Source organism: Rissa tridactyla, chromosome 15 (genome assembly GCF_028500815.1).
Source record: "Rissa tridactyla isolate bRisTri1 chromosome 15, bRisTri1.patW.cur.20221130, whole genome shotgun sequence".
In the NCBI taxonomy this organism is placed as follows: domain Eukaryota; kingdom Metazoa; phylum Chordata; class Aves; order Charadriiformes; family Laridae; genus Rissa; species Rissa tridactyla.
In genome coordinates this window covers 11,137,299-11,154,596 of record NC_071480.1, presented here as the reverse complement: position 1 = coordinate 11,154,596, position 17,298 = coordinate 11,137,299, and the positions used below count along the sequence as shown (strand labels likewise).

General features: G+C 46.5%; 1 protein-coding gene across 1 annotated transcript; it reads left to right on the top strand.

Annotated features, from left to right (window-relative positions):
• The first annotated feature begins 953 nt into the window (after positions 1-953).
• Positions 954-17,089, top strand: SLC16A3 (solute carrier family 16 member 3). Its single transcript, XM_054221323.1, has 5 exons — positions 954-1,060; positions 8,754-8,997; positions 9,469-9,612; positions 10,008-10,775; positions 12,113-17,089. The coding sequence occupies exons 2-5, from the start codon at positions 8,775-8,777 to the stop codon at positions 12,397-12,399; spliced, it is 1,422 nt and encodes a 473-aa protein (XP_054077298.1). The 5' UTR covers positions 954-1,060; positions 8,754-8,774; the 3' UTR covers positions 12,400-17,089.
• The last annotated feature ends 209 nt before the right edge of the window (positions 17,090-17,298 follow it).

The window sequence follows — 17,298 nt, the reverse complement described above, 5'->3', positions numbered from 1 at the left end:
TCTCCCCTCAGCCCCCTTCTCTCCAGGCTGAACACCCCCAGCTCCCTCAGCCGCTCCTCACCAGACTTGTGCTCCAGACCCCTCACCAGCTCCGTTGCCCTTCTCTGGACACGCTCCAGCACCTCAACATCCCTCCTGTAGCGAGGGGCCCAAAACTGGACACAGTGTTCGAGGTGGGGCCTCACCAGTGCTAAGTACCGGGGGACGATCACTCCCCCATACGCTGGATCGTGTGCTGTAAGCACACAGAGGAGTGGAACACCCACTCCCCAATTTCACAAGCCCTGAGTAGCCTAAGGAGGGCTACTTTCTGTACTGCACTTCAGAAGCCCATCAAAACTTGTGTGGATGCTAAATAATGGCAATATCAACACCCTCTCAGTTTTGTAATTCAACATTTGTATGGATAGCAGTAGAGCCACAGCAGATGAGTGCAGAAAGCTCACTCCATCTGGACGTAAAAGAAGAGGAATCTCAAGCAGGCCTATTTGCAGGCAGCGCTCCTTCCGTAAAGGATGCGGAGGGAGGCCTGTAAGTTATGTACAGAATGCACAATATCACAATCAAAATGACCAAGAAGAAGAAAAAAAAACCAGAAAGCTCACAGAAGACTTTCTTACGTGAGGAGACAACGAAGAACCTGTGATCCCTCCCTGGAAAACTGAAACGGCAGCACAGAACAAGCCTCAGCTACCGACGCCCACGCTGAAGCCCATCGCTGGGGACGGCTCCTCCGGCCACAGGCCAACGCTACCCGCCCGCCGACCGGGACCGGCCGCGCCGCTCCCCGCCGCCGCCGCCGCCGCCGCCTCGCTCGCGGGCCCGAGGCGCCCACGCGGTTCCGCCCCGCACGCGGCCGCGATGCCCCTGCGCGGGCCAACCTGTAGCGGCGGGAAGGAGTCACGTGGCGGCGCTAGGACCCGGCGCCCCCGCTCTGGCGTGGGAGGGGCGAGCGGCCGCCGACCTGCCGCGCCGGGCGCTCGGCGGGGCGTAGACGGGCGGGGCGGCGGTCCGGCGCGCGCGCGGGCATCCTCACGCCGAGGCGCGGGACGTGACTCAGGTACCGCGGCGGGGTCGTCGTGCGTGGTGCTGCGGGGCGCCCGGCGGGCGCGCGGGGGCGAAGGCCACGGGGAACGCGGGTGGGTCCGGAGCCGGGCGGGGCCAGGGGCGCATCTCTGCGTGGGGCTACCCGGGGCGGGGGACGCGCTCGAGCGCGGCGCCGGCGGCGTGGCTTCATCCCTGTGCCAGAGGCTGCGCAGGGCGCCGGGGGGCAGTGGTCACGGCGCGGGCTGCCCTCGCCCCCCTGGGCGCCGCCTCACGCGGGGCGGCGGGGCACCCCCCCGCCGCCCCCCGCCTGCTGGGTTTATCCCCGCGCACGGGGCCAGGCGGGCGCGTTTCTTCCTCGGGAGCCCCGCGCTGCGGTTCGCGTCGCCCGGCGTCCCGGCCGCCGTCGGCCCGATAGCGCTGTCCGGGCGCCGAGCGGTGCTGTCGGCAGAGCCCCGCTCCGGCTGCGAGCGCTGTCCCCGGCTTCCCCTTTCGGCGGCCGGTCACGCCGAGGCGCGCGATGCCACCGGCCCCAGCGCACGTACGGTGCCACGCCGGTGGCTCGTGAGGCACCCGCCAGCTCGGGCTCTGTTCCCGCCATCGCCGGCCTCAGCCCGGTGCCGGGGGTCTCCGCGCCCAGCCCCGCTTCCGCGGTCCCTTCGCTGCCGCTCACCGTTCGCGTGGGTGTCGAGCCCCGGCGGGAGAGAGGTCCGGAGTTCCCGTTGTCACAGCGGGGACGGCTTGGATCCGCCAGAGCGAGCGACGCGCGGTCTGAGGGACCGTGCCCTCATCGGGACATCGCCGCGGCCCCGGGCGCCAGCGCCGTTAACTCGGTTCCGCGATCGCGCCGAGGAGGGTGAGGCGCCGGGACGCGGCATCGCGCGGCGGGCCCTCGGGGCTGCCTGAGCACCGGCGGAGCCGTCTCGGCCCCGTGCCCGCCTCGGAGCGCCGGGCGGGCGGCCGGCCCTGGCCGTTGGCGGCGCCGCCACCGCCACTATTGTTCTCCCGACCCCGCGCCCCCCTCCCCCCGCGGGGCCGTCGCGGCCCCCCGGCCTGGGCGGGGGAAGAGCCCTGTATTGCCCGCTCCTGACCCGCGCGGAGGGGTCTCCGGCTTTGCCTTACTCGGAACGGTTCTGTGGAGAAAGGAAAAAGCGCACAAAGGTGTGGGTGAATTGCAGGGATACAACTTCCTCACCGGCGCAGACCGTTAGCACCGGTTGTGGAAACACGCTCTTCGTCAGCGGGTTTGCGTGCTTTTTGCGTAAAGCAGTTGGAAAACCGTTTGGTTCAGGATGTCACAGCGTGAAGTCATGTACGGTTTTGCAATATTTATTTCAGAGGGAGTGGTAGTTTGTTAAGGTGTGGCAGTCGGCAGTTTAAAAATGTAAACCAGAATCTATGAGTGCCGTACACCTGTTGTGGTTCAGTCCGACCTGTAACTCAAGGTAAATGACAAGAATACTAAGTTGACATTTTAAGTTGTGAGTGAAGTGGGAATTCGCGTATCTCGATGTATGACACCATGTTACGCAGCTGCACTGTCCGAGGTGATTGTATAAAATGACACCCCTCAGGCAGATCTTTTCCCGCTATATTCAGCTACGTGTGCTAACCTCGCTTGAGACACAGCGCACATCCATGCAAGCACTTTTTGTATCAGGGTGGTTCCATGCTATTCCGCAAAAATAAGCACGTGTGTCCATCTGGTGACAGGACCGGACCCTTAATTAATATTCATCTAGCTTTTTGATTTTATACTAGACAAAATAAAGACACTTTTCTACTATAAACAATTGACAAGAATTTCTATTTTTCTAAAGCTCCAACACATTGCAAAGCCACCAGAGCTGCAGGGCTGAAATTAATTTTCATGATACATGAAGGATGAATTGTAAGTATTCAACTGAAGTTTGGATTCTGCAACTTCTATTTTTGAAAGCGTATGGAAAGCAGCCAGATAATTCAAGTGCAACTGAAGGCATGTTTGTCACTTTTTCTGGGCAGACAGAAAGGGCATATGCTGTCTAGTCTTAAGGTGCCGCTGTGATGCTGACATTAATGCATTTATCATAATGGATGTTGTGTAAAAAAAACCTGTAGGCTTTAGAAAAATAAGTCCAATTCTCCAGAAACTGGGCATTTGATACAGAGATAATAACTAGGGAGAGGTGGACGATGCTGTTGTTATAGAACTAGTATATTTGTTTCGAAGGTGGGACCTGAGAAGATTGAACTGTTAGTTGCTGTTGTATTTGTAATTAAAGAAAATATTTTTCCAAGTATTTATCTCAAGATTAAAAGAGCTGTTTCTTGTTAAGAAGAAAGCCACAATAATACTTCTTCTTTAAATGTGAATTTAGCATGCAGAGCTCTGACTTATTCTTTTGCTTCTGGCCCAGTTTAAGTTAGGGGTACTTATTGGTAACACATTCATTAAGTAAAAGTTAAAAAAAAAAAACAACACAAGAAACCAAAACAATAATGGAATCTGATTTTCCCAGATAATGTAAAGAACAAGGTTCTAACACTTTCATCATATAAATAAAAACATAAGCACAACTTCCCCTGTAGAGCACTTTACCCAGATAATGGAATCCACACTGGTTAGTAGTATTTGCCACACAAAAAATTGCAGTGTGAATTTAGTGTGTCATTGCAGTCTGATAGTAACTTGTGATGGATGTTACTTACTGTAGTGTAGCAGCGAACGCTAAACTGGTTTGAGGGTAAGTGGGGACTGGAGATTGATTAACAGTAAGTGAGGGTTTGGAACATCACCTACAGCTACAGACAGCACAGAATTACTGTATGGTTTATCCTAGGAGTTTTGAGAGATAGATGAGAGATTGGTGAGAGCTGGTAAACCCTTAAGAGATGCAGATGCAGTGGAGCCGGAAAACTGTGATAAAACGGAGGAGGCCAAAATGGGAGAGTGAAAGTCACCGCAGGGCCTTGAGGGGAGGATGGGCGGTCAGGGCAGGCATTGCTAAATACGGTAATGATTTTGTAGGCAACAGGAGTTTGCAGCAGCCTTTGGAAATGAATGTGTAGTTCAGTTGGCTGATATTTAAGCAGGTAAGCCACAAGAAATGTACTTCTGTGTCATACCAGTGGCCCATCAAAATGGCTTGTATGAAGTACCTAGGAAGAAGTTGCAATAAATAAAATTTGAATTGAAGATGGATGCATTAGTGCTTTAGAGCACCAGGAGAGAGCTAAAGTCATGCTGAAAAGGCAGATGTCAGTGATGTCAGTGCAAAGGATAGTTGCTTTATATGTAGAGGGCTATAACCAGGGTCTGGAGGATATTAGAATAAAATTATTTTTGCAGGGGTCATTTCCTGCAAAATTTCAGTAGAGTTGGTTAGTCTTAGGATTCTTCACTCGAAACCAAGGATAACATACATCTTTTGTTTAGTCTGCTTAGATTTTAATACCCTGGGGCAAATATAGGAGGTTTATGACTCCTGTTAACACAGTATTGAGCGCTCTGTGCTTTTCAGTGTATCCATACTCCCAAAACCCTGTGAAGACAGGATCGTTATCCTCTTCATTCCACAGATAAGAAACTGAAGGAGGATCTCTACATTGCTCAGCTTAGACCGTCTTCCTCGTTTTGTAATTGTACCGTTCTCAACCTAGTGGGGTTCCAGACCGAATTCCAATCTGAACTGGGTTCCCTACATGAACGTTCATGTTTTATTTTTGATACCACTATTTATTTCTATCCTAGGAATTCCAAGGCTGGGTAGGTTTCTGCCATATATACCATATATAGGTCAGCCTACGTACTCACAAATGTCCTTCCTACCCATACTGCAGATCATGAAGTACTGCTACGTGGCCAATAAGGGTATTAGCTAAACACCGATATTAGATTCTTGCAACTTCTAGCTGCTCCTTTTTCTAATACAGATGCTCTCCTTTTGTATACGCTACACCATCACACCAAACACACCACCCACAATGCTACCTACAATCACCTAATATTTCCTCCTAACCGATCCTGTATTAGTCTCCATGGCAACAGGAAGATAATCTCAGGAGCATGAATCCCCACAGATTTAACTACATTTGCTCCCTTTGTTTTACATGTTACCAAAGCAAGAACCCATTTATAATAGGAGGAATCCGGAATAAATACTGACGATACTATCATGTCTGTTGTGGACACATGGAAGCTGAGCTGCAGCCCGTTAAATGCAATCCTTTGTCTCCGAACAGGGCTGAGCCAGCAAAAGCAGAAAGCAAAGCAAACTCTTGGAATATTTACGCAGTAGCCTCCTGTCTTAGAGGCTTTGGCAGCGTCCCGGTGCTGAAGCAAAACTATAAGAAAAATGTTGCCCGTGCAGACGCAGCGGGAGCACCTCACACGGGCACCTCCCCGCCGCGGCCTCAGCCGTCCTTGTGTGGTGGATGCGTCTGGCCGGGTCGCGGGGGTTGCAGGGAGAGGGTGAAGAGCATCTTCTGCTGCGCTGACAGGGACGGGCCTCAGTTACTTCTGGTTAATGCTCTTTTGACTGGGGTGTGTTAACAGTCGGTCGGTAGAAGGACCAAACCAGATGAACAAGATTGATGTATGCGTGTGCGTGTGTAGATCAATCTTAAAAGGATGGTGTTAGGAGGACCAGTGTGTTGGTTTATGGCGATTTTTAGCCAAACACGGTAATGGACATGACATAAAGAAGAGTTAAATGGATGTTTCGGTTTCCCCATAGGCTTATTTTGCGAAGCGCTGTGCGTAGGCCTGGACCCGCCAGCCCGGCTGTCCCCCTGCAGCAGAGCACGGGCCGCCGTGGAGACCCGCGGTTCCTCCCGGGGCGGGCGCGGGCCGGGGCGGAGGCCGCGGGCCCCCACCTCTCGAGAGCCGACAGCGCTGCGGGCGCGCGGCCTCGGCCCCGCCCGCCCCGGGCCGCTGCGCGGGCAGCCCGCGCGCAGCCTCTGCTGCAGTGGCGGCGGCCGCCCCGCCCACCCGCCCGGTCACGTCCCGCACGTCTCAGTGCGGCGGCCGCCGGCGCGCGCGCGCCCTGCTAGGGTGGCTCGCGCCGCCGCACGTCACCGCGGTGGGGTCACGCGGGGCCGCGGCGAGCGGGCCCCTGCCCTGGGCCACCGCCGGCGGGTCGGGACGGGACGGGACGGGACGGGACGGGCGCGGCCCCGGGCGGCGCCCGCCCGGCGGGTCGCGGCGCGGCGGTAGCCGGGCCCGCCTCCGGGCCGCGTGTGCCTCGGTCTCGGTTCGCCGGTGCGGAGTTCCCTCCCCGGCCCCGCCGGAGAAACTGGGCGACGCTCGGACGGTTCTCTCTTGAAGAAGGAAGCGCGCGGCCGAGGAGCTTTGAGCGGCGATTCGTCTGTGACGCCACCTGCCGTGGCGGGGCGCAGGCTGTCGGGGCCCAGCTCCGCGGGTCTCGGGGGTCTGCCCCGACGGCACCTCTGCTGTGGGCGCCGCAAGGGCGTAACCTCGGCGGGGGCTGCCCCGAGCACCACGAACCGTTTCTTCCGGGGGCTGAATGCTTCTGTCCGGCACTGTGTAAGCAGTCCGGAGGAACTGACGATTCCTATTTTTCAAGAAAACGTGCTCACCTGTTATTACTGACTTTGTGTTGCCGCTAGATGGTTAATACAAATGAATAAAAATTAGACAACTCTTCCCCCAGGATTTTAAACATTCACTCCAAATGAAATGTTCTGGCAATTTGGAAGTAGCGGGAGCGACGATTCCTCCTGCCCCTGAACTCTGTCATCTTATTCATGTTCTTTATACACTTGAGCTGAGATACTTGAATCAGCATTTTCCCCGTTATCATTCATATTACAGAGCTACCAGTGTCATGAAGGATTACACTTTGTGCACCTACTCTGTACTGTCTGGTTATTGCTTTAAAAAAAATAACAGTCCCTTTTTTGAAGAATGCTTTGTACCTTGTATCATACAGAAGTTACTGGGAAAAACCGTTTTGAAGGGTGGACAGATCCCGGTGTCATGATGGTTGGCAGAGATGCATCTTAAAACTTCCATTTAGTGCCCCAAAGCCTGGTGCAGAAATTTCCCAGTCTAACGAGCTGTGCGTTTTTACACACGGCAACCAGTGAATCATCCCTCTGCAGTATGAGGCACTTAGATGCCTACTTTTATTGAGGTATTCTGTTTCACTTATCATTTAATCATTTTAGGTTCTAGTTGTATGGACTTAAGACAAATTGCTCTCTATTTATATTTGATTTCCAGAAAACAAGACCTGAAGTCGGTAGTACGAGGCTTACTGTCCTTGTACAGCCCAGGGTAGTAGAACAGCTATAGTCATGGCCGGGTTCATTTCTGCATCCCGTATGTAAAGTTGTGTCTTCCAAGAAGTGGGAGTGCTGGTCTGAATGCCATAGTAAGTGCGTTCATACGGGCCTATTAACAACCGTGCACTCGGTGCTTAGCTGTCTAGATAAGCCTGCATCAGCTAGATGGCTGTGCCATACGTAGTCTGGTTCTGAAATGGAGCTGTAAGAACCACCTCATTCCCAAGGCACAGCAGTCACCACGCAGACCTACACGTCTGAGAGCAGAAGCCTTCTTTAGCGATGAACATCCCTGCGGTGCAGCTGTGCCTGCACTCCCCTTTTAAATACTGTCGGAGAGAAACATTGACCCAACAGGAGTAATCAATTGCATTTAAAAGAAATGGGCAGGTTTTGGACATCTACAATTTAACCTATAACTTGTTTGAAGCTCGCTCTAACATTTTCAAGACTTCTATAATATGCAGACCCTACAAAGCCCTACCTGCTGTGATGCAGTACCTCCCTGCACTCCTCACGTACAGGGACACCATCTGCCTTTTCAGCGTCTCGCCTCCCCCCGCCCTTTTAAAACTTTGCAGCATTACTGTCTAGTACATGACATTCTTACGAAAAAAGATTTTATTTTTTAGATGCACAGGTGCTTGTGGCTGCTATGGAAGATGTGAAAGATAAGATTCATCAAATAAAATATTAAAAATTTTTACCGATAATGTAGTAACAACAATGGAAAGTATTTAAAGTTATTTGCTTCAGGCAGACAGGGATACTGAGCATTGCTCCCGTCATCCACAAAAACTGCCTGTGCAGATTTTCATTGCAGTTTAGCTTAGGTACGTCCTTGATGCATGAAAACAGAGAGCTCATCAGAAGTTCAAAGGGATTTGTCCATCTTTTCAAAATATCGGTGGATCAGGGCTGTATTGCTGTTCTCAGTAGGGAACAAAGAGCCCGGGTGACTTGTACGCTGTCACACAGAACACTTGCAATGCACCGGGATTTCGCATCCAGGTCTCCTAAGTGAATAGTCCAGGAGCTTCATATAACAAGGTGCTATAGCAAAAGTCCCGCAGACTTTAATGCAGTAGTTATTACATATTTGTGAGAGTCAGATACACCCCTGAACCGCTGTAATGGATTCAGTTTTTCTGTGAAACAATGATGTTGTTGAAGTCCAGTTTTGGCTTTGAGAGCTGTGAGGGGACCTTCATTTAAAACTCTTTTTTTTGTATTTTTTTTTGCATGCTTCATAAGGACTAAACCCGAACAAGGATCAGTTAAAATTGCACTGCATCTTCAAAATTTGTATTTAAAATACGCCCATATCTTATTTGTAACTTTAACTGTAGTGCAATTTCTGCCTGTTTTGGTTTGATAATTTTCCCAGTGTCTATAGACTGTCATTTCTTTTTGTTTCTTAGGGAACACTCTTGAGCTTCGTCATGGGAGCTGTAGTAGCTGATGATGGACCATCTGGTGTTAAAGCCCCCGACGGAGGCTGGGGCTGGGCTGTCCTTTTTGGCTGTTTTATCATCACAGGATTCTCCTACGCCTTTCCTAAGGCAGTTAGTGTCTTCTTTAAAGAACTTATCCGGGAATTTGGCATTGGATATAGTGACACTGCATGGATTTCCTCCATTCTCTTGGCCATGCTTTATGGAACAGGTAGGTAGTTCTCTGTTTTTGAAACAGTATCGTGTCATACGATGATGTTTGTAAATCATAAAGCCATTTACAGCATGAGTCACGATTGCATATCATTACTGGTGTGCAAATAAGGCATTCCAAAGAAGAATTACTATTAAGCATATAAATCCAAAAGTTATTTAAGCACATCCAGCTTGCATATAAAATTACGTCTGTAACTTGGTAGCTACTATGAAAAATAAAAAATGAAAAATAAAAATTGCATGGCACTCTGAAGATGACTGTAGAGGCAAGAACACTCTTCAGATTGGCCTGACAGTGTGGACAAAGTACGGAAAGATTCACAGAATCACTGAGGTTGGAAAAGACCTTTATCGAGTCCGACCGTAAACCTAACGTGGCCAAGTCCACCCAAGAAACGCAAACTGACATAAAATCGATTGCAAAAATTGGTTTACCTTAGCAACTGTAACTTCTCTTCTCGCCCAGGTCCGCTCTGTAGCGTATGTGTCAATCGCTTTGGCTGTCGCCCTGTCATGCTGGTGGGTGGCCTTTTTGCCTCCCTGGGGATGGTGATAGCCTCCTTCTGCACCAGCATTGTTCAGATCTACCTGACCGCAGGGGTGATTACTGGTGAGTAGTATGCACCGTTGAAAATGAGTTAGCTAATGTCTTAGCTTTGGGTTGAAGTTTTGTATAAGTGACAAATATCTAAATTATCAGGATCGTCCAAATGGGCTTTTATAAAGATGGCAGATAAATGTGGAATTAAATTGTTGTTTATTTTTTTACGAACGTGAATTTTTCTGGTATGTTTAATAGCTGCTGCTGTAATCGGTGAAGGGTAACCATAGAGTACAAGAATATTATGCAGGTGGAACGCTTTTACAAATGTTATCTTAGAATTCTTTTATTCGTTTGAAATAAAACTCTTTTCTCTGAAGTCATGAGTCAGAAAAACTGTAATTAGAATTTTTTAACATTGATATTGTAGGCAAGTATTAATTTTTATGTACCATCTGTTGCAGGTTTGGGTCTGGCACTAAACTTTCAGCCTTCGCTGATCATGTTAAACCGTTACTTTGACAAACGCCGTCCCTTAGCCAACGGGCTATCCGCCGCCGGGAGTCCAGTGTTTCTTTGTGCTCTCTCGCCGCTGGGGCAGATACTACAACACGAGTATGGCTGGAGAGGAGGATTCCTGATACTGGGCGGGATGCTGCTCAACTGCTGTGTATGTGGAGCATTAATGAGACCTTTGGAGCCACCCAAAAAGCCTGAAGCTACCAAAGAACCAGCTGAGAAGAAAGCAAAGAAGAAACTTCTGGATTTCAGTGTGTTTAAAGACGGTGGTTTTGTAATCTACACGCTAGCGGCATCTATCATGGTGCTAGGCCTCTTTGTTCCCCCAGTTTTTGTTGTGAGTTACGCCAAGGATTTAGGGTATCAAGACACCAAAGCAGCTTTTCTTCTGACTATTCTGGGATTCATTGATATCTTTGCTCGGCCTATTTGTGGAATGGTAGCTGGTCTTAAATGGGTTAGACCACGCTGTGTCTACCTCTTCAGTTTTGCTATGATTTTCAATGGCTTTACAGATCTCATGGGTTCTATGTCTGTTGATTATGCTGGCCTGGTGGTCTTTTGCATTTTCTTTGGCATTTCGTATGGAATGGTAGGTGCTCTTCAGTTTGAAGTTCTCATGGCTATTGTTGGTACTCAGAAGTTTTCCAGTGCGATTGGTTTAGTGCTCCTGGCAGAAGCTATGGCTGTTCTTATCGGTCCACCATCAGCGGGTAAGTATTCCCTTCCGTTCAGAATCCAAAATCATTTGCATTACGTCAATTTACACAAATTGTATGAGAAGGGAGCAGAGGAATAGACAACATGAGTCACTCGAGAAGTGCGTATTGTGCTAGTGTTGTATATGCTTCAATGACTTTCAGCAGTTACAATCTGAGACAGTTCAAGACAGGGTGGGATAAATCTTTTCCTTGGATCTATTTCAAGATTGGTTGAATTGCCATCTGGAGATGATGCTCTTTCTTCACTGAAAGCCTACGCTGGACCTCTTATTAGTAGACAGCTAATATTGTATGAGTTGAGTTTTACACACGCTGTGAAGTTCAGACCTCTTTGGAGTTGGGATTCAGAATATGAAACCTGTCAATTTTCTTTGGGAAGTACTAGGATAGATTCTCTATACCCATGGTAGCTTTGGAGGAGGAAAGAAAACAACAGGAGGAGGAGGGGAAAAAATAATCTTACAAGGAGGACTATAAAACTGGATTGTTTTAAGGAAGTTAGACTGCTTCTGTTGGATGGGTCTCACAACCCAAGAATAAGGGGACATTACAAAATAATTCAAATTCATTAAGGTGAATTCAAAATTGCAGATTAATTACTAATCAAAGAACATAAATTTTACAGACCCTGAACTGAAAAAACCCACAACCCAGCAGTTCACTGCCGTAAAATGTTTACTGTTTATACCAGACACTAAAAGCATCTTTATTGTGCTCCATATAGCACTAAAGTATCTTTAGTGTGACGGAACTCCTCAGGGAAAAAACAGCACTAGGCACAACTTCCTTTGATCTCGAGGTTTGGAGAGGCGCTTCTTTCACATCCTCCCCTCTTGCTCTTTCACTTCCACCTCACTCCTAAAGCATCAGCATCAGCCAGTTACTCCAGACCAACTATTAAATAAGATTTGCATTTTAAGCAGACAGCGCACCGCGTGTGTAGGCAAGGAAATGAGATAGGGAGTGAGAGGCCGCTGATGATAGAGACGCGTGCCACGGATGCACACATACGGATCTGAAACACACGGTACTTGGCTCCGCTCTCGCGTAGGAAGGCAAGGCTGGTTGTACTCCAGCGGAATTGCACGACCCTGTGCGTGCAGGGAAGTATGTGTTTCGGGATGTGACGTAACGGCAGTGAACGCTAAACTGAGCTGAAATAATTGAGAAATATTTTGTTATAAACTTGTTAAAATGCTATTTCAAGAACCTTGGTTAGGTAGTCATGGTTCTTCTAGACAGTCATTTCAGTGGTGTAAAAAAACAGAAAAAAATTCATTGCAAGATAGTAACTTTTGTTAATTACCTGTAATGTGGTATTTTTTCAGGAAAACTCTTGGATGCAACAGGAAGGTACATGTTTGTTTTTATTATTGCTGGAATTGAAGTTACCACCTCGGCACTTGTATTGGCCTTGGGAAATTTCTTCTGCATTAAGAAAAAATCAGAAGAACCACATACAAAAGAAGAAGCAGCAGAAAGAGAGGAATTAAACAAATCTGAAGACAAAGCTCCTGAAGATGCCAAGGTGGACTCTATTGAAGTGGAGCAGTTTCTGAAAGATGAGCCTGAAAAAAATGGGGAAGTTGTAACTAACCCGGAAACATGTGTGTGAGCATGACAGGAACCCAACAAAGTGTTTAGAAAAGAAAGATTTTCAACACTATTTATTTTAGAAATAGAACTAGTTTAGGGCTGGGCCATCTGCTTTATTAACTGGAGGCCGTTTAGCTCATCAGGTCTCTCTGGAAGCTGATTAGCTAGACAACCTTTTATCGGAAAATTAGCTTTATCAGTAAAAGGTGGAGTATTGTGGCTATACTTTTTATGTAAACTAAAAAGCTTTTATAAACACAAGTAGAGTCTTGCTATGCATCACCAGAAACTGCTCACTTGGAAGAGATATAGGAAGAATATTTTTTAAGAAAAGTGGAATTATATGTACGTTTTCAGACAATAGTGGTGAAATCGCTGTGTTGTGCGGCTAAATATAATTTCCCTTTCTGTTTGCTTTGTGAAGGGGAAAGAGTTTGAGATGGAGAAAAATCTCAGGAACTTAAAGGTCTCCATTAGGTTTTTGAATTTCTTACTTTTTTAGATTTTTAGATTAATTGGCTCAGCCCTAATTTAATTTTGATAATATCTGTTACTTTGATTTATGTAAATGTATTTCTGAGTTTTGTCTAAACCTGTAATCTTTGTAATTATCATCTGGAAATACTGTATGTGTATGGCACATTACAGACGCTACCCTCCGCAGATCACGCAAGCGGTATTCCGAGGTAGTACTAAAAGAAAATAAAATGAGCAGAATCGATCCTGGCACACCATAAGCAAACAAAGTTAGCCTACTTTTACGTACCCAGTTTTCAGTACAGTTTCCCTGCAGCGTTGAAAAATACCACAAGTAACATGGAGGAGACAGATATTAGGTTTAGTAGAGTCTTCTGAAAGACTGCCCATTTGGTATAGAAAAGAAACAGTGTAAGTTTCCAGATGACCTATAAAATAGAGCGGGGAGACTTAGGGAAGGGACTGCACTATTTTGAAACACGTTAGCCACCCTTCAAATGCAACGTGGGAAGGTCCTAAGTTTTTTTGGGTTTTTTTTTTTCCATTTACCCCACTTCCTTATCCTTTTGCTTAATCTATGGACGTTCAAGGTGCCATTCTTGCTGGTTGAGGAAACATGAAAGAACTGTTGATCACATTGGTGACGGCAAAGCCTAAGGACCAATCGAGAATGGGGCCGGCTCCGCTGCTCATTGCACAAACAGAACAGGGAGTCTCTGGCCAGTCTTTAAATCTTCTCTGACATTGGGACGGGGGAAGGAGGAGAACGAGAAACAGATCAGACAAGGCATCGATGGCACATTTGAAGAAATGTGGGAAGGGAAAAGATTCATTGTGAGGACGCTGAATACAAAAGGAAGGAAGGTATTCTAGATATTTTTGTTCCCACCAAACACATTCAAGAAATGCAGTCTTTTACACGAAATGCTACTGCAAACCACCTTTCAGATATGGTTATAAAAAGCTCTCTAGGCTTTGTGACTGCAGCACAGTCTTCAAAGCAGACTAATTGTAACAGATTCAATTTTCTTGTTGGTAGCAAAGGAATACTGGCTTTCCGGTGCCAAAATTGTTCCACTTAATAACTGAAAACTTAAAAAAACCCCAAACTGAAAGACCCTAATCCCTTAAAACCGTGCATCCCTTTTAAAAATAGCATCATTAGTTGTTTTATACTTGACCATTTTAGCAGAAAGGTACAGTGAATCCCACAAAGTGCCAAAACCACGAACCATTCCCTAATGGAGCGATCTTAGATACCAGCTTCCATTCTGGTAGTTTCTTCAAAATGGTTTTGCATTGTTAGGACAACGTTGCACAGAAATTGAAAAGTCAGGATAATGATTTATTTTTTTTTTAAATGATTTTAAAAAGAAATGGATGCTGCATTGAATAAACCGTTTATTTTTATATCGTATATAGCGCATTACTTTAAAACCTTTTATTAATTTAGTGGCAGGAATTGCGCTGGCACGTCCTCGTTGTAAGAACTTAGCCACCGAACTCAGCTCCAGTTTGCTGAAGACTAAATCAGTACCTGGAACACAACACTGCTAGCTCCAGAGGCCGCCGTGCGAGACGGCAAGAGGAAAATGGAATCCACAGATCAGTTTATGATATCCCTGGCAGCTGCTTCAGATGATACGTGAAAACCCGATATAGCTTTCGGGTTGGAGTTCCCTGTTCCGTTTCAAAAAGCAAAAACTAGAAACCTTCCCAAAGGTCAATTCAGATTCTCAAATAGCCATTTTTGTCTTCCTGTGGGTTTTGATCACCAGATTTCTTTGCTAAATAATGCTATCCTGTTATCACAGAACTAAATGGTTATTCCTTTGACCTCAGGTTTTGACACAATTTTAATTTTCTGAACATTCTGCAAATTGTCTAGACTGTAACATCTCGAAAATTTGGGTTTATCATACTGACTTTCCAGACTACGTTTCATTTTCTATACATAATACCTTTAGGGTTACGCTGGAAACAAGAAGTGTTGTTACAATTTTATGTGATTGGGGCAGAAGAGGAAGTTTTTAAGACACCGGAAACACATTTTCACAAGACACCATAAATAATTTCTGAAGTAAATCTAGTGTTCACAGAATGTGCCTCGTTGGCCTATACAAGTTCTTTTCCTCGACTCAAAGGTGAACTGCTCTGCGTAGGACGGGCAGTGCTCGTGTGCCATTTTCAGCATGGATCTAGCACTGGATTGCAGTATTCGTGAGAGCAGATGCGCACTGCACGAGAGAGGCCGAGTCACAGGGCTGTGAGAAATAAAGGTGGGAATTTAATTTGCTGAGGAGTTTCACACAGGCTGTAAAATCTTTTACCTTTTTCATTATTGACAAGGAGCATCAACGCAGGGATGAGAAACTCCTAATGGAGATCTCTGAGCAATATCAAAACTGACAGGCTTGAGAGTACCGCTGAGTTCCGGAGCCAGTTACGCTCCCTGCTTCCATTCCGTCCCATTCGGGTGTGTGCCAGCCCCTCCAGTCCTCTTTCCGTCAGCTGCCTTTATCTCCTTGGAAAGAGATGGACTGTTCCTCCACGCGTGCCAGAGCCCTGGCCTGGGCAACTGCGGGACAGCATGCCGGGCTGTGCCGAGGCGTACCCCCAGCGGCTCCTGCGGACGTGGTCACAAAGGCTTTACATCGAGCTCCTCTTTTACAGACGGCAGCAAGTCCTTAGGTGCTCAGCGCTGTCTCAGAACACCAGCTAGAAAATGTTACATATAGAAGGCGAGGGTTGTATTGGAACCCTTTCTCTCGGCAAGAGTAGCCTGGCTCCTTATTAATTTAACTCTGCTTACTGTAAATTCACCAGGAATTGCTTTTAAACCCCTCTAGGTATTTTGGTACAGTATTTCTTTAATCTCAACACCACTGAGATCCCCTTAAGAGCAGTTTGTGAGATGTGCTCTTTCATACGTTTTGAGGACGCGCGTGGTCAGAGCCATAAAGCATTGCTAAGGAGACGGTAACTGCCCAGGGCCGCAAGCACAACAGTTCCGTGCAACATCTACCTCGACGAACCTTTCTTCAAGCTTCATCTCATTAAAGTTTTGTGATTTGAAAAAAGAAAAGGGATGAAAAGGAGAAAGGGAAGGCAGGTAATTATACAACTAAACTGCCAAGCATCCCAAAGACAACGTTACAATTTACCCTTGCATCACACACTATCGGAACAAATGTAATTTCTTTAGACATATAGTTCATTAATCTATTTACGAAGTCTGTGAGGGAAACAAAAACACAAGTGCAAAAAATCCAAGTATAATACTATAAACCAGTTGAAAGATAGTTTCCATAGATTATTTCTCTGAAACTAATGAATGGTCTTTTAGTGTACAGGCTGGCATAGCTTTTAAAGCTTTTTAGATCTTTGTACATTGTATAAATTGTGTAATATAGGATTTATGGTTAAAATATTGTATGTTTGATCATGTAATGGATCTTAGGCCATTAATTTCCTAATGCAAGGAGAGAGCGTGTGTATAAATGCCTGTAACACACAGAGACTATATAGAGGTGTACATGTGTGTGCATATATATATATTTATATATGTATGTATCAATCTATATCTATATCAAACATGGCAAATACCCACTAGAGTAGGACAGAGACAGTTTGGCTGTTTACTGGACAACGAGCAATGCAGAGTTAAAACTCTTTTCTTCTTCCTCCTATAAAAAGATACGTTTGCTTTTTTAAAATTTCTAAACAAAATATCTTGTAGCTATTTGGGGCATAGAAGATTTCAGTGGAACTAAAAATCTGAAAGTGATGCAGCTACCACAATCTCTAGGTTTTATTTTTCTCCAGTCCTTAAATACATTACAGCAAATCTTTACCCGTACCTGCTGCCAACGCAGCCCGTTCCCTAAAGTTGAGACTTGAGACGGTACGAAGGTATGATGTGAAGGACTGGACAGATCTTGTGCTTGTTAATATTAAATTCCATCCAAACAAACATGTTAGACAATGTAAAAATCATTCTCTAAAAAGAAATTAAAACATTCGCCTAGCCAAGCAATCAAACTCCAAAATGAAAACCCCAAATTCACTCCGGTGTGCGCCTTTGTTACATCCCAAAGAAAAGCTTTGGTAGGCAATCGTGAACAGAGGGCTTTCAGGAGAACGCAAACTCTTCCATGTTACAGCGGTAAGTACTGGCTCGGGTACGTGTGTCTGCGTGTCCTTAGGCTAATGGGAGTACACTTCAGCTTTGTGCAAGTCAGATAACTTTGTTTCTTGTTAACGCACTTTAATGTAACGTGTACATTTACAGTTAAGATTTTTTTTTTATGCTTTTCTAGTAAACTGTTGCAAATGTAGTGAATAAATATTTATTTGGTTGTCAAAAATTGCGGGTGTGAGAAAATAAGCTTAGAAAAACCAACTTTAACACCCAGATTTGGAAATTGGGCGTCATTTGGGC